Source organism: Canariomyces notabilis (assembly GCF_033297395.1).
Source record: "Canariomyces notabilis strain CBS 508.74 unplaced genomic scaffold N656scaffold_9, whole genome shotgun sequence".
Lineage (NCBI taxonomy): Eukaryota > Fungi > Ascomycota > Sordariomycetes > Sordariales > Chaetomiaceae > Canariomyces > Canariomyces notabilis.
The window spans coordinates 488,644-514,389 of NW_027041831.1; the positions used below are offsets into that span (position 1 = coordinate 488,644).

The window sequence follows — 25,746 nt, forward strand, 5'->3', positions numbered from 1 at the left end:
ATTCCGTGTTCGTACTTCCCGATCCGAATTCCCAGATCTGGTGGGTGTAGACGGCAGGTTGTTCCCGTTTCGGGGCCGCGGTGGTTGGGGCCGTTCCAGAGGACACGGCTCGGGTGTGGTCTCGAACCCGCCATCGTCGTTGGTCATTCGAAAGCACCCCCCGGGGTTATAGCAGTCGAACCCAGCGGGACAATAAGTTCCTAGGTTAGTCCAGTTGTCGTAGTCAGTGCAGCAATTGCTGCCTGTCGGGATGCAGGTCCACTCCAGCCTGCCCAGGAACCTGCAGCAGATGCTGTTCTCACAAGTGATAGCACGGCCGGAATCTGGTTGGTCTGGTCAGTACATAGTGTACTGCTGGTTGTTGGTGATGGGAGGAAACGGACGATCTGTGCCACATTGCATGATTTCTGCTGCGGCCTGTGTTGCAGCTGCTGCTAACGCGAGGAAAATGGCGAGAAGCCAGGACATAATGAACAGCCGTCGTAGTCGTAACGGTAAAAAGGTGCTCTAGAAAACAAGTCACGGTGGGCAGCTTGGCCGGAACAGAGGAGAGTTGAGACTACTAGTGTCGGTACTTAACTGCCCCGTGTATGAGACATTTGAGATTAATGTTATTTCGGCCGTCGAGTCACCTTGGCTGCCTCGTAGATGGCTTACGCTACTTGGTGATAGCGCTACTAAGGTCTAAAGCCACGCTGCAAGATATCGGCCATCTTGGCAGGGCGTTCAGCCTCGTCAACCTCGTAAAACACTAGGCATCTGTGCCTAATAAGAAGCTTGTAAGCTGAATGGTTAGGGGTTTTGGCGAGGCATTTCAGTGTCGATGATGGCTCGGCCTGCTTTGAATTAAGTCGGCAATGAGGTAGACTCCTTGAAATGGATAGGGGTCGGGAGCTGTGAAACATGACAATAAATACCATTCAAGGAGACACCTCAACAAGACTATACATCCAACAAAATCCACAAAAGGGGTGTCTCTAAGCGTGCAGGCTGGTCTCATTTGTATCTCCTTTACTAGTCGTACATGTAGGTATATACACATAAGTCCTGTAACAAGTACGCCAAATCGACAAGCATCCGAGATATCGTGAAGACGGTGAAGGAATGCTGGGGCATGCCTGAGTCCTTAAAGTGCAAACACCAGCATACCAAGAGCACCAGCAACCGCCCAAGCCATAGCCACGGCTCCGAGATAAAGATCTACCTCCCCCCTGGCCGCCTCACTCACCCTAGTTGTGGTACTCTGTGTTCCACCCCCATCAAGCGAGTTCGGCCTGACCGTCGACTGCGCTGAGTTGCCCCCCCCTGCCGCGCCCGTTACAGTCAAGGTTGCGCCCGGTGCGGAACCAGCAGTAACGGTCACGGTGCCAGTGGGGGTCGCAGCTGGCACTGAAGAAGCTGGCGAGGAGCCTCCGATCCGCGGGGGCGTGCCTCTCGTTGCCGAGAAAGTCTCGATCGCGCCAGTGTCGTTGCCACTGTCTCTATAGCACTTCGTGGTTGAGTAACAGCCCAACCCCGCAGGGCAGAACCACCCGTAGCTGCCCCCGTCGCTTTGAAGGCAGCAGGTGCTGCTTGCCGGAATGCAGGTCCAATCAGACCCCGTGGGGCAGCATATGCGGTTGTCACAAGTGACGACGAGGCCGGCTTCTGGTTGGTCTGGTCAGTACTGTACTGTACATGAGATAGGTTGTATGAGAGGTAGGTAGGTAGGTAGCTAGTTGAACCTCCAACCACGGGGCATTTGCTAGGGTGTTGTGATGGGAGGAGACAGACTGTTTTTGCCGCATTCCATGGAATCTGCTGCGACATGGGCGGTTGCTGCTGCTAAGGCAAGGGCAAAGGCGAGAAGTTGTGGCATTATGAGCAGTCTTTGTAGTGTCCGTAGGTAGTTACGGCAAAAATGCGTAAGTGAAAGTCCGTAGCAAGCTTGACCGGGATTGAATAGAGTTAAGTACTACCTACCTACCTAGCTTGCCCAGGGGCCAGGGGTATGAGATATCCATATTCATGATTGCCTAGTCTCAGCCCTCGATTCCCTTCGGCGGCGGCCTCACGAATGGCTTATACGTAGTGCTACTGAAGGCACGCTGCAAGATATCGGCATCTTGGCAGGCGTTCAGCCTCCGTTCAAGTTCTGTCGTTCTGTCCGGGGGCTGGAACCTCACCCCCCTGTCGTCTCACAGCGCCCAATGAGACATGGCTTGGAGATGGTCAGTGACGAAACGATTGCCATTGGGCCAGAGCTCGGGCGAGGGGCTGGAACATAAGAAACTGCTCAGGCTAGTTGCCAGTGCAGACCATAACCAAAACCCCAAGACTCTTCACTCTCATCCCACCTGCTTGTCCGTGGCTGGTCATAGCAGCTCACCTGCCCGTGGCCGCCTAGCAACTCTGCTCTCGACCAGAACCAGAGATAGGCGGTTTGAATCATCCGAAACGCCATATCGTACAAGTGGGTCGTTCCTCTCACCGTCCCGTACGTGTCGAACAATATCTCCCGCAGAAGCATTGCCGCTGCACTTCTCTAGGACATCAACGGCGTAGCGGTGTCTCTCAGCAGGCATCTCCTTTGTTGAGCTAGGGCGAAATGCGTTCGCAACCTCCAAGGGGCTAAACGAAAACGGCCGCCCAAGCTCCCACCAGCCCCAGAAGAGGGCAAACGTTGCTATTGGGCCAATCAAGCTAACGATGACAGCCAGCACCAGATTGCCACGGTTTGCCGCATACTGCACGCTTGCAAGACGGCTTGTGTATGGGACCGTCCGCCCGGTGGTGTTGGGCTCGATGGAATCCACCGACATGCGCAGAGCGAGCTCGCGGTAGCTGTCGATGATGTCGTCCATTGGGTCCCTAAACAGAAGATAGCATTCTTCTTCATAGGTCACGGTGTCGTTGGGGTAGTAATAGTATAGTTGAGAGAGGAGGCTCTCGTGTCGCAACATCCACGACATCGACCCCTGGAATTCAAGGTCTGCTCGGGAGGTGTACAGCATCCTCCCAATAATTTCCAACGCACGCATTGTGGTCTCACCACCGGGGGATTAGAAGGACCTAGTTGGACAGCCTTCAGCGTTAACAATGGACCAGACTCATGTAGATACAGTACTGTTTGGAGTACGTTGTGATGTAGTGCGTTAACTAACGAGCAAAGGGACCGATATCACAAACAGTTCTTCAACCACCGAGTCATCCCGCCAGGAAGCAGACTGAAATGTTACGTTTCCGTCATTCATCGTCAAGTCGTATTCAACAATGGCGGGGTTGAGCTCGCATCGCTGTGACACCAGACCACCCTGACAGCCACGACTTGCCTTCCTCGTAACATTTATTGAAAGAAGGGAGAGTTCCGTGACGCTTGACTCAAAGACAGTGTGAGCCGAAGGAATCTCGGGATGACCCTCGTGTGTTATGTTGTAAGGCAGGGTTGTAGTAGTACAGTTGGGTTCGAATCCAAATGCCTGCCCGAAAGATTGGCGTAATGTGCTCGTTAGCAGTCATACTGACCTTAGAACCGCTCCGGGGGAGACCAGAATGTCTGGCTTAGCAGGTAACCACAATCCTTACCTGGACAGTAAAAGAGCAATTGTCACATCCTGCTTCAGGGATATGAATTGGCGCTCGTGCCTGATACTCGCGAGTGAGCGTGGAGATCCAGTTTTAGAATGAGAAGACTGAGCGGCCGCGATCCTCTGTGTAACCCGCGGCGTCCGGGTCCACATTGTGCCCGAGTCTCAGTGTGATGTTGCCGGTATTGAGGATTGTTTCGGTTCTGACATGGCTCGATCTCTGCATCAACGGACCGCGTAGTAAGCTTGTTATAGCCACAAGGAGACAGACTACATTTGAACCCAGTTAGTATATCCTTCAGTACCTAGCTGACTGTATGGGCCTATGGGAAAGAACAGCGGACGAACCGGTGCTGACGAATACAGCCCTCCCTCGAGAAAGAGCTATCAGTGCTTCCTTCATCCCGGTGCCTCCAGACCAGTTGTAATGTAGATTGCTCAACTATCAGTGAATACACCATCCTCATCAGCAAAACGACCTTCTACCGCACAACAAGAAAGATGGTAACTCACTGGAACGCCACGAAGTGCCCTAGCCCAATACCCAATAACAACAGCCTCGGCAAAAGCAATAGCAAGGAGAGCATTCGCTATCGTGGACATATAGGCTAGAAGAACCCCGGGCTGCATGTTTTCAGACCACTCAGTGGTTGGCCTGCCGTCGCTTGCAAGCACGATCGCAATGGCGGCAACGGTGCCTGCCACATTGCGCAGCAATCTCCGTTAGTCATTTTCGTATATCTCATCATGAGATATACTAAAACTTAGAAGAACATCTTTCTGCGAGATTACCTATGTTTGCCACTTACACAGAATGCTCAGAAACAGCGCCCCTAATCCAATATATGGGAAGCGGGAAAAGACACCAGGCTGCCATTCTCGTTTCTTTTCTGGGGGACTGCATGTGGCGGTTCTCGGAATCGGAATGAGTCGCGAATGGGAAGTGTCCTTGTTCTCTTCCATGTCCACAAACCAGATACGCTCGGGTTTGCGAATCCAGTTAAGGGTGTACCTCAGGGCTTCGGTCGTGAGAACTTGGCAGATCGCCAGTCAAAGTGCCGAACCGGTTGCAGTTGAGTGCACGGTACTTCTATTCTCGTGTCGTTGTTCTGGGGAAGGGAAAAGTAGTACCTAAGCTGACTGGCGATGAAGCTTGGTTGCTGCAAGACAGCTGGATAAGAGAAAGGCGAGATCCAGGGCCCAGGCTCTGAACAAGATAAAATCAGAGCAATAATAGGTAGCAGACTGATTGGAACAACTGGCATGCGCATGGCTTGGCACAAAAGGACTCAACAATCGAAACCTCTAACTTGAACTCATCCTCATTTTGATTGGAACACGAACATGTCTTGAGATCTGTGGCGTTCAAAGCCAGTGGCTGCATTCGCTCCCAGGTCACTTCCAGTGTGCCAAATGGACAACATGGAACAAGAGTCTGCTGGCCCAGAACAACTGGAAGGTTGCGATGGTGGCTGCCAGACCGGCATGTAAGAGGTTACTCTTGATTTGATATCACCAGAACAGGTTAAGTAACAGAGCAACTCTCTGAACTGCTGTTGGTGGATAAGGTTACGCCACACCGCTGGGCTCGGAAGCTGAGCTGCACCCTTCCGGACCGGAATATGCACCCGAGCTCTCGAGTGCGGCCTTATGAGTTGAGCCTGAAACTCATCAGACACCGCGACTGCCGCTCTGTCACGTCTGGCTGCCGATGAATGATGCAGGGGAAGATCTGACAGCAACATCATGTATAAAGGACAGAGTCAAAGCCGACTGCTCTTAGTAACATAGTCGCAGACTCTGAAAAGCTCCTAGTACAAGCTCACCTTTTCGGCCACGTATAAAACCCCTTCACGGTCCGATGCTGTACTGTCAAGACCTCGGCGTACAGGCTGGTCTCAGACTCTCAGCTCGTCAAGGCCCACATCCAGCACGTCGGCGTCCACATCTCCTGTCTCGACTTTCTTTCTATGCCACCATCAGTTATATATGTTACTGATGTAGAGCCAATTCCTTCTTACTATTGTCACATTGCAAACTACTAGTACAGGAAGTTCACAATAGCCCGAATTATCACTATCACTTGAACCGTTGATCAGGAGAGATGTTAGAGCGATCAGGCGCGGATACAGCACAGGCCGGAGTTACCGCGATGTTTATAGAGATATGGCTATGGTGATAGCATCTACATTGCACTAGTATCTTGTGGCTCTAATTCTTGCCTAATACCTAAAGTGTAAGCCCCCTTCCCTTCCCAGGCGGCACTGTTGGAGTTCGGCCCTTGCTTGTAGTCTGTTAGTGTCCTAGCAATAGTTATGAGTAGACGTTGAATTGGCGGGCCAAGATAAAACCTCCGCACCAGTCGATGGAAAAAGCATGTCATTCAGAGTTGCGATGTATGTTTTTCATATATGGGATAGAATGTTTGGACGAAGAATATTCATGATTACAAATTTACAATATGGCACACACATAGGAACCTTATGTTGCGCCTGAATCTCACACTCCAACGTTAACTCAACCCGACCCCGCACTGGTTAGTTGCAATGCACGCCTCTTCGTGAGTTTACACCTTCTCACAAACTTCAATTCATCTCCCATCAAACCGCTTTCGGCACACCGTTCAATGAACGCCGCGATGGGCAACAGATTCCTATCATCCGATGAAAAGTATGATGATACATATTTCTGGCTGTCGCTTATAAAACTGATGCCGAAACTGAACCTTAAGCTAGGCTCCTTCGCGACGGTCTCTTTTCCGACGTGACGGTCAAATGCGGCGACAGGACTTGGAACCTGCACAAGAACATCCTCTGCACCCGCAGCGTCTGGTTTGAAAGGGCCCTTACCGGCCGCTTCCTGGAAGCTCAGACGGGGGTCATTGAGATCCAAAACTTTACGCCCGACGCGGTTGACTGGGTGATACGCTACATCTACACAGGCGGTACGCATACTCCCGCCCTGACTCCTGCAGAAGTCAGGTGAAACTTGGGAGAAGTATTGAAATCCTCATGCTGACATTCCCTTTCCCGACTGCAAGTCTGCGACATACCCAGCCTCAAACCCTCTCGCGACACCAAAACCCACTTCGTCACCTGCTACGAAGTCTACACAGTCGCCGACTACTTCTCCTTGACACCCCTCGCCACCATCGCGCTCAAGACACTAACCGCCGAATTTGACGCCAAACTCGGCCCCATCCAGCGGCAGTACGAGTCTTCCTCCGACTGGCTTCCCGAACTATTCGAAGCCATCCGCCTCGTCTACGGCTGCGGTGACTCTGCCTCGCCACCACCCATCAACGACCTCTCGCTAACCCCTATCCACCGGGCCTTCCTATCCTTCGTGCACACAGCACGCTTCTACTTCCTGCAAAACACCGAGTTCAACCGCTTCCTCGACGAGGAGGCGCCCGAGTTCGCCCTGGCCCTGTTCCGCGCCATGCGCACCGCGGGGGATTTCCTGGTGTGGCCTCCGGCGCCGCAGTGTTCCTTCTGCGGCATGCGGCCCTCGCGGGGAGACAAGACGTACTACACGCACCTGGCCATAGAGACGCCGAAACTGATGGCATCGTGCTCCACGTGCGCGGTGAAGAAGGATCTACCTTCGCCCATGACGAATTGGTCTTTGAAGAAGAATCCTGTGGAAGGTAGTCCGGCTGCGCCGGGGACGGTGTGGGGTTTGAGTAGTAGTGACAATGCGGCGGGTTGATTGGCGATAGGTGCAGCAGGCATTGTGGGGGGATGGACATGTTGCCTTGAGCGCGGGTAAGAAGAGTGGTGATGGTCTAACTGTAGGTAGGCTACGGATTTACTATCCCCGGCTTTGACAAGCGTTTCAAAGCTCTCGCGTCGTGAGTGGCTTAGAAGGGCAGCGGTTCAAGCAAGACGTAGGTATTTTTGCTACGGACTAACGAGTGCAGCAGAAAATAACATGTTAGACCGGTGCCAGGCTTGAGGAGTTTGCATTCTTTCTGAAATCCAGGCTATAAGCAAACAAATTGTTCCCGGTCTTATCATCGCCAATCGATCTCTGCCTGTGCTCTGTCCGTGTTAGACAGACGTTTCCTCCCCATCAGCCTCAGAGCTCTTGACCCTTCGTTTTCTGATGATTCTCTTCTTCGGTTCAGGTTGTGAGACACCGGAAACAGTGCCCGTTCCAGGAATCTCAGCAGCCGAGGCTGCTGTGGTAGTAGACCCCGACCTTACGTTCTCCTCCACAGAGCCGTCTATGGAAGCCACCTGAGAGGGTTCGGTAGCGTCGGTAAGAGCTTCCCCAGCTTACACAAAGGAGCCCTCCGGTAGGGTCAGTCGACCGACATCTGGAATGCCAGGCTCCTCAGCTGGAGATGAGGCCACGGCTGCTGTCTGCTTGCCAACCCCCTCGTGTTGCTCCATAGGCTGCGATCCGGGGTTCTTGGCTATCTCGTCCTGAGCAGCCTCTAAAGAAGACTGATTGTCGAGTGGCTCATCGTCGTCATCGGACAAAGACACAGGTATGCGCAAGGGTATAGATTCCCTCGGCCGCGGCGGGGGTCGTAGAAGCTGATACACCTTGGAAAAGGGGTTCTGGGTGCTCGAATCGGCCTCATTGTCAGGCTCTCTTCCTTCCTGGGTGTCGTCAATGATCACTTCAGCCATGGCCCGGACTTGTGCTTGATGGTGCTCTTCCATATCCCCGGCCAGGTTCCTAATTGCATAAGCAATAGAGGAATCCTCTGTGATGGCGATGTACTTGGCAAAGGTATCATTCGCCTCACCAATGAGCTTGATCATCGAATTCGTGCCGCTGTCCTTCGGGTTGCCATCTAGATCCCGCATTCGACCGAGAGCCTGCCACGGAATGCGGTGGAGAATAAAGACTTCGTTCCTCCCATATTCATGTATGATATGAAGCCTTCTGCACAGGGTTGGCGCGGAGAAATAATATACATCGGACGGAAGCCGCGACGTAATGACTTGGGTGATGTAGACCGGGGGATCACAGTATTTTGCCCATCTCCGAGCATGCTCCTCGTCGGAAAAGACGGACAAGAACGGACTCTTTTCCCTACAGGACCACTGGATATGGTTGGCGACAGCCCTCTTCAAGCGCTCCTCATTGTCGATAAGCAAGTCGCTGGCTGCTGCACGGAGTTCGCCCGTCTTGCTATCACGACGGGATTGGGAACCGCCGTGAGTTACTCTCCAGAAGACGTGAAACTTCGGGATGGAGTCACGGGATTGTGCGTAGTCCCGGAGATCGAAGGATTGCGACTCTGACATGGTGTTGAGGTGGGCAGCAACGGTTATCTAGGAGAGGGCCCTGACAACTGCTGAAAAGATGACGGGGAGACAACGAAATGCAAAAGAAGCTTGAGAGGTAGTTTGGTAGCTATAAATCTGTGATACCGTGGGTCAAGTGTACAGAGTACAGTAAAAGGCAAGAGTACTGGAAGTGACTCACTTTCTAGGTAGTTAACTTTATCCCGCCGTTTCCGGGACCTGCTGCTGGCACGTGTCAGTGGCTGTGCGCTGTGGTCATTGGTATGTTCAATGGCTCGTCGACGTCCTGAGGCCAATATTGGGCTGCGCCTCGCGAAGTCGCGAGCCAACGGATACACTGCAGCCAATAGACAACCACCACGAACTCCATCACCACTTTGAGCCTACGCGTATTCGGTGCCCAACTGTGGCTTTTTAAACAAATACCAACCGGGGATGACGGGGGCAGCGCCGTACAACCTCGCCTACCGGTAACCTGCCGCTTTCAACTCCTTTCATTTTGGCGTAGAGGGTAGAGGCAACATGTTGTTGCCTAGCCAACAGCGACTCGACCTACCCTCCTTGAGTTACCCGTATGCCGTCCTCTTTCCGAGGAAATTGACATGCTTGAATTGCGGTCTCTGTAGTATACAGCTTTAGGTACGATATCGAATCCTCATCACGCTGCTTCCAAGGTCGAATTAAATCCCTGGAGACCTTCGCGATCTCTGCCTGTCGCTTGAAGCCGATAGCCAGACCGGAACCGACTTGCTGACGCCGACGCAGCTGGGTTTACCCAAAAACGGATGCCAACAATGAAGCCAACGACATGACCGCCATGCAAGGGCCGGAGAGGCACTAAGGCCGGGAACGAAGTAGGAAATAGTAATGCTAGGGAACTGTTCGACAGGCGCGTCATGAGACGGGACCGCGCTCAGAGCTCCCTAACCCAACCTCATTAGGCTAGCCGATACACACCTCTCGAAAGCTTGGGGTTGCCTCCCTCCTGTCTCCGTCGTCCAGCCCTCTCGGGATGGACGACTGACCCCTTCTGCCGTCTTCGAACGCTCCAGCTTCGTCCGTACATCGTTAGCCTCTTATATCAGAAGCGCTGGAGTCCCTTGTTGCGTATCACGCAGGCCCTCCGTCGTCTGCGTAACCCATCTCAAATTCTCGCAATTGCCTCTCACGGGCATATTCCGCATCCTCCCTCCGCTGCCGCTCCCGTTCGAGCGGGATCCATACATTATCCATGTAATCATTGTAGTCATCTTCAATGTCGAACTCGATCATCCCATTAGGATCGGTCCAGATCCTCTGATCGGCCCAGATCATCTCATTAGGATTGGTCCCGACTAGCCGATCGGTCCGGATTTTGGTGATTTGGACCGTCCATCCGCGTTCGCGCAGCATTGCCGCCAGACAACCATTTGGATCATTCCAGTCGTCAACACCGCCGTCATCCCCCGTCTCCTCATCCTCGTCATCACTCGCATCTACGAATCCTCCGCCATCCCATTGTACATCGACTGTGACGTTTTGCAGCGACGGAAGATCCTTGAGCCGCGTGTCGATCAGCTCCAACGAGGCCGCGGAGACGGGAACGCCACTCGTGAATGGAAGGGATAACGTCAGCGTGGTTACGCCGGGACAGGCATCTCGTAAAATGTCCAGGTACTTAACATCGTCTTGATGTAACGAGGTAGGTCGGTAGGGAAGTGTGACACAGACGTGACGAAGGAGTCTGGCTAGGGGCCCGATCTGCCCTAGGAAGAAGGCGAGGGTGGTGTCTCCTGAGTCCTCCTTTGAGTCATCGGGGAAGCGAAAACAGTTATTGGAGTAGAGAAGGGAGACGGCTTCGGCGTAGACTTGTTTGCTGGTGCGGAGAACGGCAGGAGACAGGTCGATATCTTCTCTTAGTCACACTCGTGTTGGCCAGAGATATTCCAGGATCGTGAGGTCGATGATTCCAGGGTGGACGAGGAGCTGTGAATAAATTTTGAGCCTGAGCTCGACTGGCAAAGCGAAGAGGTCCATCGATTGTAAAGTGGAAATAGGGCAGCGTATCTGAAGAGGGTTCGGCCCGGATTCTCTGAGCACGGCGTTGGCAGAATTAAGTTCAGTTGGGCAGCGTCGAGAGATCGAGCGGGGATTTCACGTGGCAAAGTGACAGGTGCCTGAGGTTATCTGAGGAGTTAGACAGCGACGTGAAAATGATATAGGGCAAGTTGTGTAACCAGCTCTTACAAATCCCCGCCCATTCACCGGTCACCCGTGCTTGTACCGCGCTGTACACATCTCGCACTTGCCCATACTCTCACTTGCGCTTGGGAAACAGTAGCCCTAGAAAGGAAAAAGGTGTCTTGGTAGTTTTTTACAGACGTACTCCTAAATAATACCCCTTACAGGTAACCTGCTCCGCGTATGGCACTCGAGAGCACACTCTCCTCTCGTATCTTGAGTTGCATATAAGAGCCGGATTTAGGGATAGATAGTAGGACTCCAAAGCATTGCTCCCGGTAAAACTGCAAGCCCCATGTAGCGTCATGCCGTATTTCCATATCAGGTACGCCATCACGAGGGTCACTGAGCGCAAAGCCCCATAACGGATGATGCAGTACGGAGGTACCTAGACGAGGCGCGTAATCCGCACGTCACCTTTATGTGCTGGGCAACCTAAGTAGGTAGGTGCCCAGCAAATAGCAGCCTATAACAGGTCGAGCTGAGTGATTTATTCAATTCAGCTTCTGTAGTTGTCGCCGCATAACTCATCTCTTACAGCCAGAACCTTTCTAAGACGTCCTTTCTGAGCTGAGGTTCGACAGGTAAGTATGCCTCACGGTGTCAGGCAAGTAGCACACATCCCATCAATGTCTTGGAGCTGCATGCACGGGATGGCAAAGACCAGGCACGCCCCTTTACGGTAGAAGTCCGTGACGGCTTCATTCTCTCGTTGGGGTTGTAGCACTCTGCAGCGTAGGGGTTTTACTTGAACCGATAATAGTTGAATTCGTCTCACAAGAACAGATTACCTACCTTATACAATGGTAATCCGTCTTGGATCGTCCTCCTTCCAGCGGTTTTGTTCTCCAAACCAGCAATCCTCAAACACACCGATGCGGCGGTACGTTTCGAGAGCGTCACTCCCTTCCCAAGTCCGACTTGGGACGAGAGCAATCCCAGCAATATGGCGAACGTACCCCGGCCGTGATGAAGCCCCCTTGCTCTTCCCCTCTGTTGATGGTTTATACCATTCGATAAGGGGCACGCACGTCACGGTCAGCGCGCCTGTTGGTTCCGCATCGGATGCACAGTCTAGGCCGAACCACCATGGGCTCATGCGGCTAGTATTTTCCACCTTTTCTTCCATCGCATCATCCGAGTCTGTCCCTGCTACGTCACCCTTGCCGCCACGCTTCTCGACGAAACCCCTCGCAGAGAGTTTGTCATAGGGGTGCGTCCATTTGTTTTCAAACCGACCGGTCCAGCCATCTCCCTCGCTAGACTTGCCCTTGTGCGTGATTGTCACTTTCTTAGGGACGCAGAGGATTTCGATCTTGGCGGACTTAACCTCAGCAGGGTGCCGTCCCGGGCCCATGCCCTCGATCTCGTAGGCGACCAGCTCGGCTAGATAGCGTCTCTCGTACCCCCGGTCGTAGTGCGGCTCCCAGACTCTCAGATAGCTCAATTCATAGTCGCTGCAGCCGATGAGGTCCAACTTGCGCTTCACGGGGCCGTTGAGCGACGCCCAACTAAAGCTCGGTGCCTGGTACTCGGTTGGTCGGGATATCAGCTCTGGTCGTACCGTCTTCCAGAGCATGTCATCGAGGAGATACTCAAGCCACAGCCCGGCAAACGGCGTCAGACCCGTCCTTTTCTGTATTATTTGGACGATCCCGTTGATGGCGACTAGTTTGTCGCGGCCAAAAGTCAGGTGCACGCCCGTGTATCGCTCTACAATCTCGTACCAGTAGCCGAGAAACTTGGCGAATATGTGATGGGGAAAGGGATCGACGTCCGTGATCCTGATGTACAGAGGGAACCCAGCTCTGTCCGAGCCCGCAAGACGCAGGCGCCGGTTGAGAAGCGCCTTGGCAAGGATTTATCCCGTGGCCAATCCGTCGCCCGTTGGGCCGAACCCGTCTGACGCAAAACCAGCAGTGAAGACTTCGTCGGCACGCATGGTTGCACACTCCCAGTAGACGCCGAATTTGCCAAAGTAGACGATGCGCGGCCCGAGACAGCGCTCCTGGAGCACCCAGCCTCGGCTTAGGAGCGGTGCTGTGGTTAGGCGCTCATTGTGGAACGGCCAGATGCGTCCGTTCCATGCCGTCAGGGGTAGCTTCGTGGGCAAGATGCATGGCCAACAGTTTTGCATGTTTCGGTCGTGGGAGTACATGCCACCGGTACTATCTTTGGACGCGAGGGCAGCCAGTGTCAAGTCGGCGTTCATGTAGATGGAAGTCATCTTGGCGGCCTGATCAACCCAGTCATCGGCGCTGTCCTGCTGTATGCATAGCGAGTCGATCCAGATGTACGAGTAGTTGAGGCGGCGGGTGATATCTACGGCGTCTTGGAACGTTTTTGGAAGCTGCGAGAACTCAATCCCACTTTGAAGGATTGGGAGGGTTGCTGCCGTGAGTTTGAACACGCCGCCCTTACCCCAGCAGTGGCTCAGACAGAGATACTTGAGATTTCCTTTATCTCTGATGCTCGGCAAGTACAGCCGGGGTTTCTTGTGGCTGACATCGAGTAGTCTTTTAGGGAGGTCATTGAGGCCTTCGTTTTCGAGCTTGCACAGGAAATGCTCCTTACCCTGGCAGCATTTCATCCATTCTTTGATGAGGTGAATCGTGTGTTCGGAGGCGGTGCTGGTTTGAAACAGCGAGTTGCAATCGGCAGGGAGGTCACCCTTCATAGCCTCTAGGGGGACTTTGGTCACACCTTCAACTTTGTGTCAGTCGAGCCGCTTTGAGATGGATTGACACACGGGGGAGCAAACTTACCAGAAACGCCTTTCGTCATCCACACATTCAGAGCACTTCTCACTTCGGGAAGTCTCTCCTCCTGGTGGCCAGTGTATAGCACAATAGCAATGTATCCGCCCTCGAAGCCAATCTTGATGCCGACCCTGACAAATAAGGGCTCCACCGTGGCACGAACCAGCGAGATGGCCGCCTGTTGAGACTCTTCCATCTTCCTGACAACATCCACATCTACCTCCTGCTCCAAGATGCCATACCGGACGGTAGAGAAATGGCTCCACAGGAGACTGCAGAGATGGCACTTGTCCCTTGCGGACTGCTTCAACGCCGCTGCAGATAAATGATGAGGGAATTCTGCATGTTCAAACACGTACGTTTCAAACTCGTTCCACTGGTTGCAATCGTTGATGCGGTCCACGAAATACTCCGGAAGCTTGTCTCGATGTACCGTCTCGCTGCGGTAGGGGTCCCCGAGAGCCTCCTCGCCCGTCCTACGAACGAGGCTGCAAAAATCCACCTCGTTGAGGAGCTTTGACGCCAGGCACAGATTCTTGCACACTGCGCATGTGTTGAAGAGTAAGTCCCTTGCGTCTCCATTTCGGCCCCGAATTCTTCGAGCCAGCCTCGAAATCCTTGATGTCATGACTTTAGCGAAAGTTGTGTTGGCGAGGAGGTGCGAGTCGATGCAGACACTCTCTGCAGGCCGAGAGAGCTGGGGTGGTTGTGTCAAGATGAGGAAAGGAGCTAACCAAATAATTAGGTACGCAGTGGCTCGTTATATGTAAGTGGCCGGCTGGAGCTTGTGCTGTGTGACCTAATGTACGGATATTGGGGACCATGGCGGCCTTGGCAGGAGGAGGGTGGTGAATACTTACTTTTGGTCCCAACCTCCGTACTTATAAGGCTCTGGCACCGTCTCGTGCGGCTGGGTGCGTGGCACGCAAGTGCATTGCACCCTGTAGTTGGTTTGTAGAGCTTGCAGAGTAGGGTATCATACCGCTCAAATCGATCATGGTATACGCAGAGGATATACCTGGGTCACTTAGCATCGGTTACACCGACCTCAGTCCAACTGACCCTCACTCCCACTCTCACTCTCACCCTCACTGTCACTGTCTTCCTCCCAGTCATCTTCCGAACCGCTATCTCCGACATTCGCACCCATATCATCTATAACATCAAACACAGCCCCGTCATCAACATCGCCGCCATCATGCGTTTTACCCAACCCTTCTGCAAAACCCAACCCAGAAGCCAGGCCATCTCCAACCGCCGTCGGCAGAGCCGAGGATAGTGTCTCACTAAAAAAGTAATGATCAGCCTGCAGCGGCTTGCCCTGGATGATGAATCCCATCGGGGTATGGACAAAGTCCTGGCCATGGCGGCGGACAGCGAACCACTCCTGCAGAAACACCAATGGCCTGGGCGCGAACAAGCTAGTTCTTTCCCTTGAAAGCTCGCCCTTAGTCCGGTTGTGAGCGGTGATGGTGCTGCCAGCAGTCCCAGCCTCGCCATCAATGATCACAAAATCATTATCGTCATCCTCTGCTTTTTCTTCCTCCTGGCTGCTCTCGTCGTCCAAGGGACCCGTCTCATCAGCACCAAAAAACTGACACAGCGCTTCATACTCGTCCCATTCAAAGTACAGCCGGCCTGCGAGCAGGCCGAGCTCGGTCTTGAGCCATTGGGGTGCCTCCCAGTCGGGCGGGAGCTGCGGTATGCTGAAGAACTTGAGGTTGTTGAACGGGAGCATACTTCGTGTCACTGGCGACGCGTATGTAATGAGGTAGACCTGTGGATGGGTCCTTCTGGCGTGCATCATGCATATGACGTGTTCTGCTTCTTCAGGGATTAGGACTACAGCCGTCTGGACAAGCTCGCTCCAGAGAATCCAGCTGACCGGGCGCTGTAGCATGGGTTAGAGCTGGACCAGACGGCACACGTAACGAGATATGCTACTTACCAGAAAGGCGTCCCGGGTTAAATCAGTATACAATTTCACGGTCCGCCCGAACTCGGTCGACACAAACAACTTGGATCGCGCATGGCTGCCTCGGGATGAAACTTTGTGCTTCCGACCCAGCGCGGTATTTGCTATCAGCCGGAAGACATGGGATACGGCATTGCTATCGGGAGGCAAGCGGGCTGTGCAGGCAAACCTCTCAAGGTCTGGATGGAAGCCAGGGAAGGTGTGGGCTTCGTATCGAATCGGCTTTTTAACTTGGCGGACAACCTCGACATCATAGGCAACTTCGCGTTCCTGCTCGACTTCCTGAAGGGTTGAGCCATGGACAGCCCGTCCTGTATCCTGGAAGCTCTTGCGTCGGTGGTTCAGATCATTCACAAATGCCGCCACCTTGGGATGCGATGGTACAAAGTCGGCCATTTTCGTCCCTTTGACCTTTGGCTCATACATTTCCTGCAAGGTTTGTTGCTCATTCTGTTTGATGGACGCCACATATCTCTCCTGGTGCGCCGGGTCTGTGAGGTAATCGGGGTTGTCGATTGCCTCTTGCGTCCTCCGGCAGAAGTCCATGCCTTGTGAATAGTACAAGGGTTGCAGTTGCTCGATGGCGTCACAAGAGTTATTCAGAAGCCAGCAGACTCTACATAAGGTCAACAACAGATACATAGATTCGTGGCATCACGGACTGCAATGAACGATCCACTTACACGTCATACGAGTCAATGGGCTCGTCCATTGGTTTTCTTCGAAGGTCGCCAATCACTTGGTGGACTTCCGGGGGAATGAAGAACATGACGGACTGGCTTGTGCCCAACTGGCGTAGCCTCATTGCGGCTGCAGTAGTCGCGTAACAACGTCAGCGATGAGTCAATAGACAAGTGAGGGGTTAAGTTTGGGGAACACACCTTGAACCGTGTGGTCCTTTGACTTGCCTTGGCCAACAGTGAGAGCGCCGCAAGCATTGAGCGGGAACTTCAGGTCTGTTCCTCGGGTATGAGCCTGTGCAAGAATGGGTCCTAAGTCAGCTATGGCTTTTCCAAATGGCATTATTGAAGACTTACCTCGTCAAGATAGACAAGACAGTTGCTCAGATCGTCCGCATAAGGTGACGCCAGGAGAGGTGTCTTGCGGTTCTTCTTGGATATGATCCACGGCTTGTTCGCGGAGTCGAAGTACAGCGCAGCCTCACCTTCCTGGTCAATCTCAAGCCAAGTTTTCGCCAGCGTCTCATTGTCCATTTCGAGGATCTGCGCCCCGGCATCAATCAAGATCTTGATCTTCTTCTTTTTGAGCATCGAAAGCAGCTCCCTTTCACTTGCTCTCCCACCCCGCATGCCGGTAATGATCTCGCACTGTCGAGAGCGGTCGTGAAGCAAGTACGTCAAAACCTCAGCATTTGTATGAGCCAAGGTCGGTAGATCTGCTTGTTGGATAGTAAGCGGCAGCATTGCGCGATTGTCATTGGTGCCACTGAAGCCGGTTGTGAGCGGTCGTAGTCCCTTCTTGATCGCCCGCTCCTCGGCAGAGTCGGCACCGTTTGGCTGAGCTGAGAACAGCGGGATGTCCCATCCACTTGACTGCAGCTTGACTTTGAACTGTTTTGCGTGCTGGGGGAACACGAAATTGTTGAGAAAGTAGTCGATTACCACAACTTGGTACCGGACTGCTTTCCAGATCTCGCGGACTTGGGTGGCGTCCTCGATGCTAATCGTGTTCCACGCTCGCAGAAAAGGAGGGAACTCGCTGGAGCTGTGCACCCACTTGTCGTACTCGGTTGACGGGTCGTCTGACTTAAGCACGCGTGCAAGCGCCTGCCGTAGTTGGCTCTCGCTGATGCCATCGTAGTAGAAAACCAGACATGTGAAGAGGATTGCTACGTCTGGATGGCCCCATTCTGACTGCTCGCTCGGCACCCCTTTTGCATGGTAAGGAACCGCGATCGGATCTGAGTTAGGGCGCAAGCCATACTGCACGTTCCATCGCTTCTTGAGCACCGTGATCAGGATCCGATTCACAAGCAAGCCACGGAGCAGGTATGCTGCCTGCCTGACATGTGGACGGTCGGGGCATAAGTTCCGTACTGTCTCCACGGTATCAGGCTTCAGTTTGCGAGTGTTAGGGGAGATGAATTCTCGCACAGCTGAGCGCTCCGTCCCGTTCAGCGAGCGTACGGGAAGAATGTCGCCATGTCCGCTGCTGACAGCCATCTCCAGTCGGCGGAGCAACGCGTCCTCCACATCTCGGCGGAGGAAGTAGATGAATGGGAAGCCCCCACTCTTTCTCCTAACGACCTCTATGGAGCGTGGAAAAGACCTTGACAGGTCATACAGGAACGCATCCACAAGGCCCAGGATAGCTTGAATTACCAACCATCGGTGCGGACTGCCGTCGACAGACATCTGATTGCCGGACGGGTAAATGAGCTGAGTGCGAGCAGCTAGGGTGTAGTCAGACTCGTCCAGAATGTCGCGACAGACAGACCTCAGCCATGAGTGCACCTTAACCATCTGTCTCGCTTCGACAATTCGATCGTCCAGGATACGCTGCTGCCCGCTTAGCATGAAGGAGAGATTGTGCTCCGGAAGACATAGCATCACGCCGGCTGCCCTCAGCATATTTCTGTGGAGTTCGTGGTACAGACGAATCGCCTCCTGGTTTGTATTGGTCCGCCTAGAGAAGGGAATGTGCCCAACGCAGCGGTTGAGTATTCCGCCAAGCCGAGATTGAAGCAGTTGGGCCGTCTGCAAAAGCAGCGCCTTTGGGACAATGACTCGAACAAGGCGCTTTTTGTCCGCCATGGAAGCCGCAACCATCGGGATGATACACGATGTCTTCCCCTGCCCCATGTTCATCTGCAAAACGGAGTTTGCACCGGATGCCGGCGACATGATCGCGCGGGCCACGTCCACCTGGTCAGGCCGAATCAGGAGGTTGGATTCAATTTCCAGTAGCAGCCAATCTGGGTACTGCTCAGGCATCCAGTTGGTGTGCCCAGCATTGGCCTCCTCCTCCTGGAATCGAGACATGTCGCCGGCAATCACACACCCATTTAGCCTCATCTCACGCTGAAGCTTGGTTAAGGTCAACCCAAGTAAGATGATTACTTCACGCATGCCACTCCCAAATTTCGGGTTGGCTGTAGAACGCAGTTGTTCAAGCAGCGTAACTCTCGTGATTGCGGGCCACAGGCCCCCTATTTGTAGCCACTTGACCTGGTTGGCTGACATATCCGGCGTTTCCTGCTCCAACGAAGTTCTCAGGGATTCAAAGATACGAGTGACGCCCAGCGAAGAGGTAGTGTGATCACGACGGTGGATCAAGGGCTTGGCGAGCTGGTCTGGCGTCCTGCGATTCTCGAATGCCTCCAGGCTTCGTGCCAGGTGGTGGGCATAGCTTTTCCGCACTAATGACTTACTTTTGTCGAGGTCACGGACAACTTGATGGAGCTCCTCAATATGATTGATATGACTGCTCCTCTTTTGTGGTGCCGCTTGCTGCTGCCCATTGCCGGCACGACTGCTGGGCATGGGCGACAAGAACCTGTTGTTTACCCGCGGAAGGTCGACATGCCGGGCCCGTTCAGGGACGAAGTATTCCGAGGCAAGAGAAAGTCGGAGATCCGGGTCAAAACGCCTCCCAAGTAGGTCACAGCACAGGCAGGGCACTGGAAATAGTCGAGAAGAACCAGTTCGCAGCCATGGCCCGCGATTTGTGACCTTCCCTGGTAGTTCAAAGTTCAGATCTGAGTGGTGTTGATTCAAGATCTCCTGGACTTGGCTTAAATGTTCGGAAAGCTCCTTGTTCTGATACAAGTTTAGCGATACCGGACGGATTGCCTCCATCGCTTCGTCAGAGTCAATGAGAAGGTCCGTGTTTGATAGACCCGATATGTTGGGCTCGCTGCATGGCCATTGCGAGAGGAGACACTCAGCTAGCAAGCCACAATCCTGCTCGCTCTTCCGTTGATGCGCTTCTCGGGCCTGGCATATCTTGCGGCGCTGTTTCGCATTCATGTATTGGCCAAATTCCTCTCCGTCGACGCAGGGCGGTGGTGTCCGGAAAGGTTGCATCAACTTGACGATGTCCAGTATCTCAGGCTTGGCCCCCGGGCGGAAGTTGAAGTATGAAGGCCAGGACGGGAGGGGTAGAACCCGAAGTTCACGGAATACAGCAAAGGCTACAAGCGCCTTGAGCAGGTGATTATCCACGTTCTCCCGGTATGTCAAAGCTGCGAATAAAAACATGAGGTCGAAACATGATCGGTCATTGCGACAGTATTCCACAAGCGAGCCCCAGTTCTCTCGCAGGTCAGTGTGTATCCGGTCGCTCAAAGACACCTTGTCGTAAACAGAGCCATAACCGCCAATGATGTTCCCTTGGCTGAGAATGGCAGCTAAATTTCTTGGTGTCTGGAACGAATCCGGCTTGGTCCGCAGTAGATGTGTGAATTCCAAGACTTTCGAGTACAGCTCGTCCGAAGGCGACGATCGGTCCCGGGATTGATATAATCGATCCACGCCCGCACATGCAGTATTCTCAATCTCGTTGTCAACTCGTCTCTCGTACAGTTGACGGCGCACCAGTGCCCGCGCGGTGAGGTGTGACTCGCCGAAGGCTGGATAACTGTTGGAAGCACTCTCGGTACGAGTCGTGGTGGCTGCGAAGGTTTGCAATTCGTTCGAATGCTTCAGGATTACCTCGACAACCTGTCGATAAAGTGGGTGCTGCATGTGGCGTGTGAGGCGGTCATTCCAGCGGTCCGTCTTCATCATCCTCAACCCAGACGGGTAGTATTCTCGGACAGGCGTCAGATTTGCGATGCAATGCAGAATTGGCTCTTCATTACCAAGAGAAGTCCAAGGTTGGCAGATGCCAGACCGAAGGAAGTGTAGGCTCTCCTCCGTTCCTGTTCTCCCGGTCAGGGGATCCGGAAGCAGGAAAGAGGTGTAAGCATGCAACTGCGCCTTTGTATACACGAGCGTAGGTTCTGCAGGGCAGTCGATCCTGCCAATCGTGTCATTGATAGTAAACTTGGCGTACCTGTCGCTGTATTCAATGTTGACGATGACATGACATCGCCATCTTTTGACTTCTAGGCGACCTAAAGGAACTAGCACCGTCCGACGGAGCGGGTCATTGGGGTTTTGGCAGACTAGCTTTTGCATTAGGCCGTACCAGGTCCCGGCATCTTGGTTCGGATCGATTTCAAGCTTGAGTTGTGGTGAAAAAAGGGTTTTGTTTCTCACAAAGAACATGAGCTGAAGGGGAAGAATGTGAACTTCCATGGCTGCTCTCGGTCTCTGGGGCTGCATGATTAGAAGCTGATTCCTCGGCGCGAGACCCTCCAAGGCCTTTTCAATGTTTCGAGATACAGGGCGCATAGGGTCGACAAGATGATCAAAGTTGCCGTCGGGCCGCTTTCGCCAACAGGATCCCTTGTGAATGTTTAGTGTCCACGTCATCGGCCCTTGAATAACCCAAGGGTTGGCAATGGGCGTGATATAGACATCCCCAGTGTCCAAATTGCTAGCAGTATATGTCAGTCAGAATCTTCGGTCGAAGGGACTCTTGAGCCGGGGAGAGGACGCACAGCCAGTGGATATGCCCCTCAATCAAGGGCTTTGGAATATCCCATCTGTTTCCAGTGTAAAACCACACCCGGGGAACCCAGCGCATCTGGATTCCTGATGTCTTAGCTACCACAATTATATTGTGGCCTTCATACCCGACATGTACAGTAAAGTTGCTCGGTCGACATGTGAGAGCTATATCCCCGCAATGTCAGTCATCTGGCAGCGGCCGGGAGGGATCCTTCTAATTCAGACTCCTTACTATACGTCATCCCCGGAAGAGACGACTGGAAAACCCTGAGCGGCCGATTCCCGAATAGCTGTCGGATCACTAACGCGTGTTGTGCATCTTGTGGGAGTTTCTGAACAGTGCAGTTGTTAGGGCCGAGTCCAATACGCCAAATAACTCTGAGGCCCTCTGAAGGCCGGACCTACCCCGACTGGCTTTCCATTCACGAGAAGGGTGCCAAGAATCAGATCAAAGTGTACCACCTGGTGGTTTTCCATCTCCGTCTCCGGAATGTCGTAGCGCACCCAAGAGCCCTGTTCAACAGCAATTTTCGAACTCGCCGTTCTACTCCTGTCTGCACCAGGCCAGAACCGCTTCAGTGCATCATGAAACCCTTCCGGAGACTCCTGGACAGACAAGAAAGCCAGAGTCTGTAAACGGGCCGAAAGCTTGATAGCCGATATCAAATCCTCCAGCACCATCCGTGGAAGAGCCTCAATATTGGTTCCCATGCTCTCGTGGATGACGATTGCCGACTCTACATAGATGCCAAGTGTTGAAGGATCCAGGGCCGCCGTTTGCCCCTGGTAGACGACAAAGGTGCGCCGACAGAGCAAAGCCGCGGCCAGGGCGCGTTGCTGTAACCGGTGAGCTGTGCAACCGTCCGATGTTGCTTGAATCTCCTCTTGAAGAATTCTGAACCAGTCGACGCAGATATGTCGAGCTTTGACTACTGAAGCGAGTGCTTGCGCACGAATTTCGCTTCCCAGGCCTGCCGCATCAGCAAGGTCAAAAACGCGCAGTGCCAAAGTGATCAAGATACCCATGAGGTGTGATTCCCTCCAGCTCGCCAGGGCAGCAAGGACTGAGAGTCGGGCATCCACCTGGTTGAGTAGCTGCTGTACAAACTGGGCGTCGCGGAAAACTGAGTGGATCAGGCGAAGGGGGTCGTTTTGCGCCGATGCCGGGCCACATTGCAGAGCTAGGTGATTGAAGAGGAGCATACTTGATTCGCTGGACCAGTTCATGTTAGTAGACCCCAATTCTACTAAGATAGAGATCCAGCGAGTCGCTAATCCCGACAACAGGGTCTTGAAGGCGAGGAACTCGTGGGGGTTCAAAGCCGATGGACAGCTAGGTTGGGTGGCCATGGTTTCGTACGATGATGGACCCCGACATTCTGCGTTATAGTTCAGGACGGACTGAAACGGCGGGTGAAATTGGAGATGGTGAATGAATTGCGGCCTGACGCTGGTCCAAGTCTTCGTGTTCACGTCGAAGTACGCGAGCTTCAATCCGGTGGTTTGCATACTCTATCCCACTCTACCGGAAACGGTATGAATCTGTAGTGAGTTTGCAGGACTAGAATGCACACAGTCAGTCAGTTGATCAGAGCACGGGGTGGTAAGATGGTCACGACAGCCGACACTTACACGACTTTGTGCGGGATGCGAGTGTGATGCTCGACCTGCTTTTGGAGAATGCGGAGAGCTCGGAATATTCACGCAGGAGGCACCTAGGCTGGTGATGCTCGCCCAAAGCGGGAGAGGCAAGCCGCGATAATAGCACCCAAGTCGCATCGCGATAAGTGGCAAATGTTGGCGGGCAAACCAGCTCAGATAATACGACCTTCGCCATGAATTCTTCCGATGGTAGGGGATGCTCATGAATCTTAATATGCAGGGAATGCAACCTCCGTTCCGCCTGGCATCGGGGACAACCCTCTGCGATATGCGTTCCCTTTGCCAGGGGTTGATTCTCGTCAACGGTGAGAATGCAGGCGCTTCCGTCGACTTGGCTTCTCAGGCGTTCGTATAGAGCCTTCTTCTGCCGCCATTCCTCGTATTTCTTGACCTTTTCCTTCCTGGCAGTCTCTTCGATGGTCTCACGCAGCAGACGCATTTCAGCATTTGCCGTGGCTTGACTGGCTTCATCGTAATACCTCTCCGCAAAGCAGCCTTGGGTGGGGTTATCGAATATTGTTGTTCTAGTGCCACGGCACTCCTTAATTCGGTCATTCAGGTAATTTTGAATGTTTTGCAGGCGAATCAAGTCCTGATAAGAAGCCAGGTGAAGACCGTCCATGATCTCAGGAGTGAAGACAGGATGGTACTGTTGAAGCAGAGGGAACTCATGACACGCGGCCTTGTCAAGCCACATCCAGATATTCATGGCATTGAGAATTAGAATACTCATCTGTCCCACGTTTCCCCGGTACAAAGGCCATCCTATCTCAATGAGGCGCTGTAAATTGTCCGATACGACTTCGAGAGCCCGGTCCTGCGATGACAATTGGGGCTTCCGCACTAGTTGGTCCTCTTGCTCAGCGGCCCTGAGAAAGGGTCTCGCAAACTCAGCAAAGTGTTTATGAGCCACGGCCGAAAGGTCAAAATTGGGTGGAGGAACCCATATTGACCGCCGGCCTGCCATCATTTTGCTTGACTCGGCTTGAATTCGGCGTAGAATTGGGCCGCTGACCGACAAGCGAAGCTCCGTATCTAACGGCGAGGCTCTTTTTGGCAGGGCGGGGATGGTCCTATCCAGTGTCTGTTTGCACTGCTCCCACTCGGACTGCACCCGGGCGGCAGCCTTTTGAAGAATGGCGTCGATGGTTGGTGTGAAGCGTGCAAAGAGAATGTCGACATGTTGCTTAACATGTTGGTCTTTGACTGCACCCTTGGCGATGTCTAGCTTGACGAGCCGGCGGCACAGCTTTGCCTTCAGGAAGTGCACCTGGTCCACAGCGAGCGACTGCTGGGCCGAGTCCAGGAATGTCGCGAGGCAGACACACAGGAAGAACTTGTATTCAAATCGACCAAGCTCCGGCCCAAGTGTGAGCAAGAGATAACGCGCAACAGCAACTCTCAGGACAAGCCAGTAGGGCGATCGACGCCAGGGTTTGCCGGCATTCGACCAACAGACATCGTCGCGCACACGCTTCCGCAGCAAAGAGGTGGGTATTCTTTGGCCGTTTTCTTCCAAGACTGCCATCAACATTGAGCTGATAACCGCGGGGCTTGTCGTGTCACGGCATTCGGCGATGTCGACACCGGCTTTGGAAGTATGGGCTGCGAAATCCTTCGTACTTTCGAGGGAAGCATGCTCCAGAAAGCTAGCGAGGCTAGCTTGAAAGCCCTCGTCATTGAACGTGGCAAGTGGAATGGCGATAGCACTCCCAGGAAAGTCCCACTGGAGGGCGTTGTTCGCCGCTAAGACGTCCGCGCTTCTCGGCGAGGCTTCGAAGACTTCAAATACGACATTGCCAGGCGACCTGCAAGCTGTTAGAGAAGATTATTGGGATGAAATGTATGGAATTGCTTACTCAAGCCCACGATGCACGAGAAGCGCGGCATTTTGACTTCGAATGTACAGAAGCAAAGCATCGGGCGCAGTCATGGACGCAAATACTGAGAGAAGCTCTCTTTTGTTCACGCTCCCGCGTCGGTTTGCACTTTTGGACGCCAACAAACACAGGCGTATACACTCCCAGGCATGGGAAGCTTTGTCCCGCAGGTTGGATTCTTCTGCAGGACCATTCTGCATTCGACGGGTACCGGCGAGGAGACGGTCAATCAACCTAGCCTCGATGTCGTCGAGATTGGCATTCTCGGAATGGGGAAGGCGCTCGGGCAGTGCCAAGTGGTCAAAAATCAACTTGTCCATGGTACTTTACACGAGCAGTGCAGTAAAAGAGGTTAAGTAAGGCCGTGACTGAAGGAGAAAGTTTCGGAAGGAAGAGCGGGCAGAATTGGAAGGGAAGGGACGAACAGATATGGAGGAGGCCATCGAGAATCTGCTCAAGTTGCAAGGATAGCAAGGATAGCAGGACGAATCACGAAAGTGTTAAAAGCTTAGATTGCATGAGAAAATATGAGAAATGATCTGTGCTTCCGCCGAATAGCCAATCATTCGTTGCTTGAGTGTTTGCAATTCCTTGATATGGCAATCATGCTAAGCTTCTAGGGAAGGCTATAAGAACATAAGTTTACCAGACGGAAGGAGCCTACCCAATGCATTATGCCGCCGGCCAATATCTGCAAATGTTTCTGCTGGCCCACGTTGTGCCACTTCATTCGCCATCTCGATCAGCAGCTCTTTATTTGGCACGACTCCTGTGCTGAGGCCTACAGTACCTACAAAACCAGACCTCGATTGGCTGTTGAGTGCTGATGAGGCTGTCTGTTTGC

At 53.2% G+C, this 25,746-nt stretch overlaps 5 protein-coding genes across 5 annotated transcripts; 1 reads left to right on the top strand and 4 right to left on the bottom strand.

Moving 5' to 3' along the window:
* Positions 1-3,285: 3,285 nt before the first annotated feature.
* Positions 3,286-4,276, bottom strand: N656DRAFT_644140 (uncharacterized protein). Its single transcript, XM_064810429.1, has 4 exons — positions 4,080-4,276; positions 3,915-4,008; positions 3,565-3,836; positions 3,286-3,458 (listed from the first exon to the last, which is right to left on the bottom strand). Exons 1-3 carry the CDS (start codon positions 4,194-4,196, stop codon positions 3,658-3,660), a joined length of 390 nt encoding a protein of 129 aa, XP_064670704.1. The 5' UTR covers positions 4,197-4,276; the 3' UTR covers positions 3,286-3,458; positions 3,565-3,657.
* Positions 4,277-6,204: 1,928 nt separating this feature from the next.
* On the top strand, positions 6,205-7,277 carry N656DRAFT_708654 (POZ domain-containing protein; the record flags this gene model as incomplete). The annotated part of the gene is made up of 3 exons (XM_064811524.1): positions 6,205-6,236; positions 6,302-6,510; positions 6,607-7,277. 3 exons carry the CDS (start codon positions 6,205-6,207, stop codon positions 7,275-7,277), a joined length of 912 nt encoding a protein of 303 aa, XP_064670705.1.
* A 285-nt stretch (positions 7,278-7,562) lies between these two features.
* On the bottom strand, positions 7,563-9,118 carry N656DRAFT_644156 (uncharacterized protein). Its single transcript, XM_064810430.1, has one exon. It carries the CDS (start codon positions 8,828-8,830, stop codon positions 7,847-7,849), a length of 984 nt encoding a protein of 327 aa, XP_064670706.1. The 5' UTR covers positions 8,831-9,118; the 3' UTR covers positions 7,563-7,846.
* Positions 9,119-12,536: 3,418 nt separating this feature from the next.
* N656DRAFT_730607 (HET-domain-containing protein) lies at positions 12,537-14,604 on the bottom strand (the record flags this gene model as incomplete). Its single annotated transcript, XM_064812629.1, has 3 exons — positions 13,816-14,604; positions 12,949-13,753; positions 12,537-12,858 (listed from the first exon to the last, which is right to left on the bottom strand). Coding segments are annotated over exons 1-3 (1,749 nt in total), but the record flags the coding sequence as incomplete, so codon positions are not given.
* A 253-nt stretch (positions 14,605-14,857) lies between these two features.
* Positions 14,858-25,222, bottom strand: N656DRAFT_789203 (uncharacterized protein; the record flags this gene model as incomplete). Its single annotated transcript, XM_064816765.1, has 16 exons — positions 14,858-15,700; positions 15,758-16,400; positions 16,468-16,594; positions 16,666-16,759; positions 16,822-17,802; positions 17,842-17,859; positions 17,899-18,362; positions 18,402-18,501; positions 18,571-21,286; positions 21,351-21,525; positions 21,593-21,692; positions 21,766-22,848; positions 22,887-22,921; positions 22,993-23,755; positions 23,867-24,830; positions 24,882-25,222. The coding sequence occupies 16 exons, from the start codon at positions 25,220-25,222 to the stop codon at positions 14,858-14,860; spliced, it is 9,447 nt and encodes a 3,148-aa protein (XP_064670708.1).
* Positions 25,223-25,746: the final 524 nt, after the last annotated feature.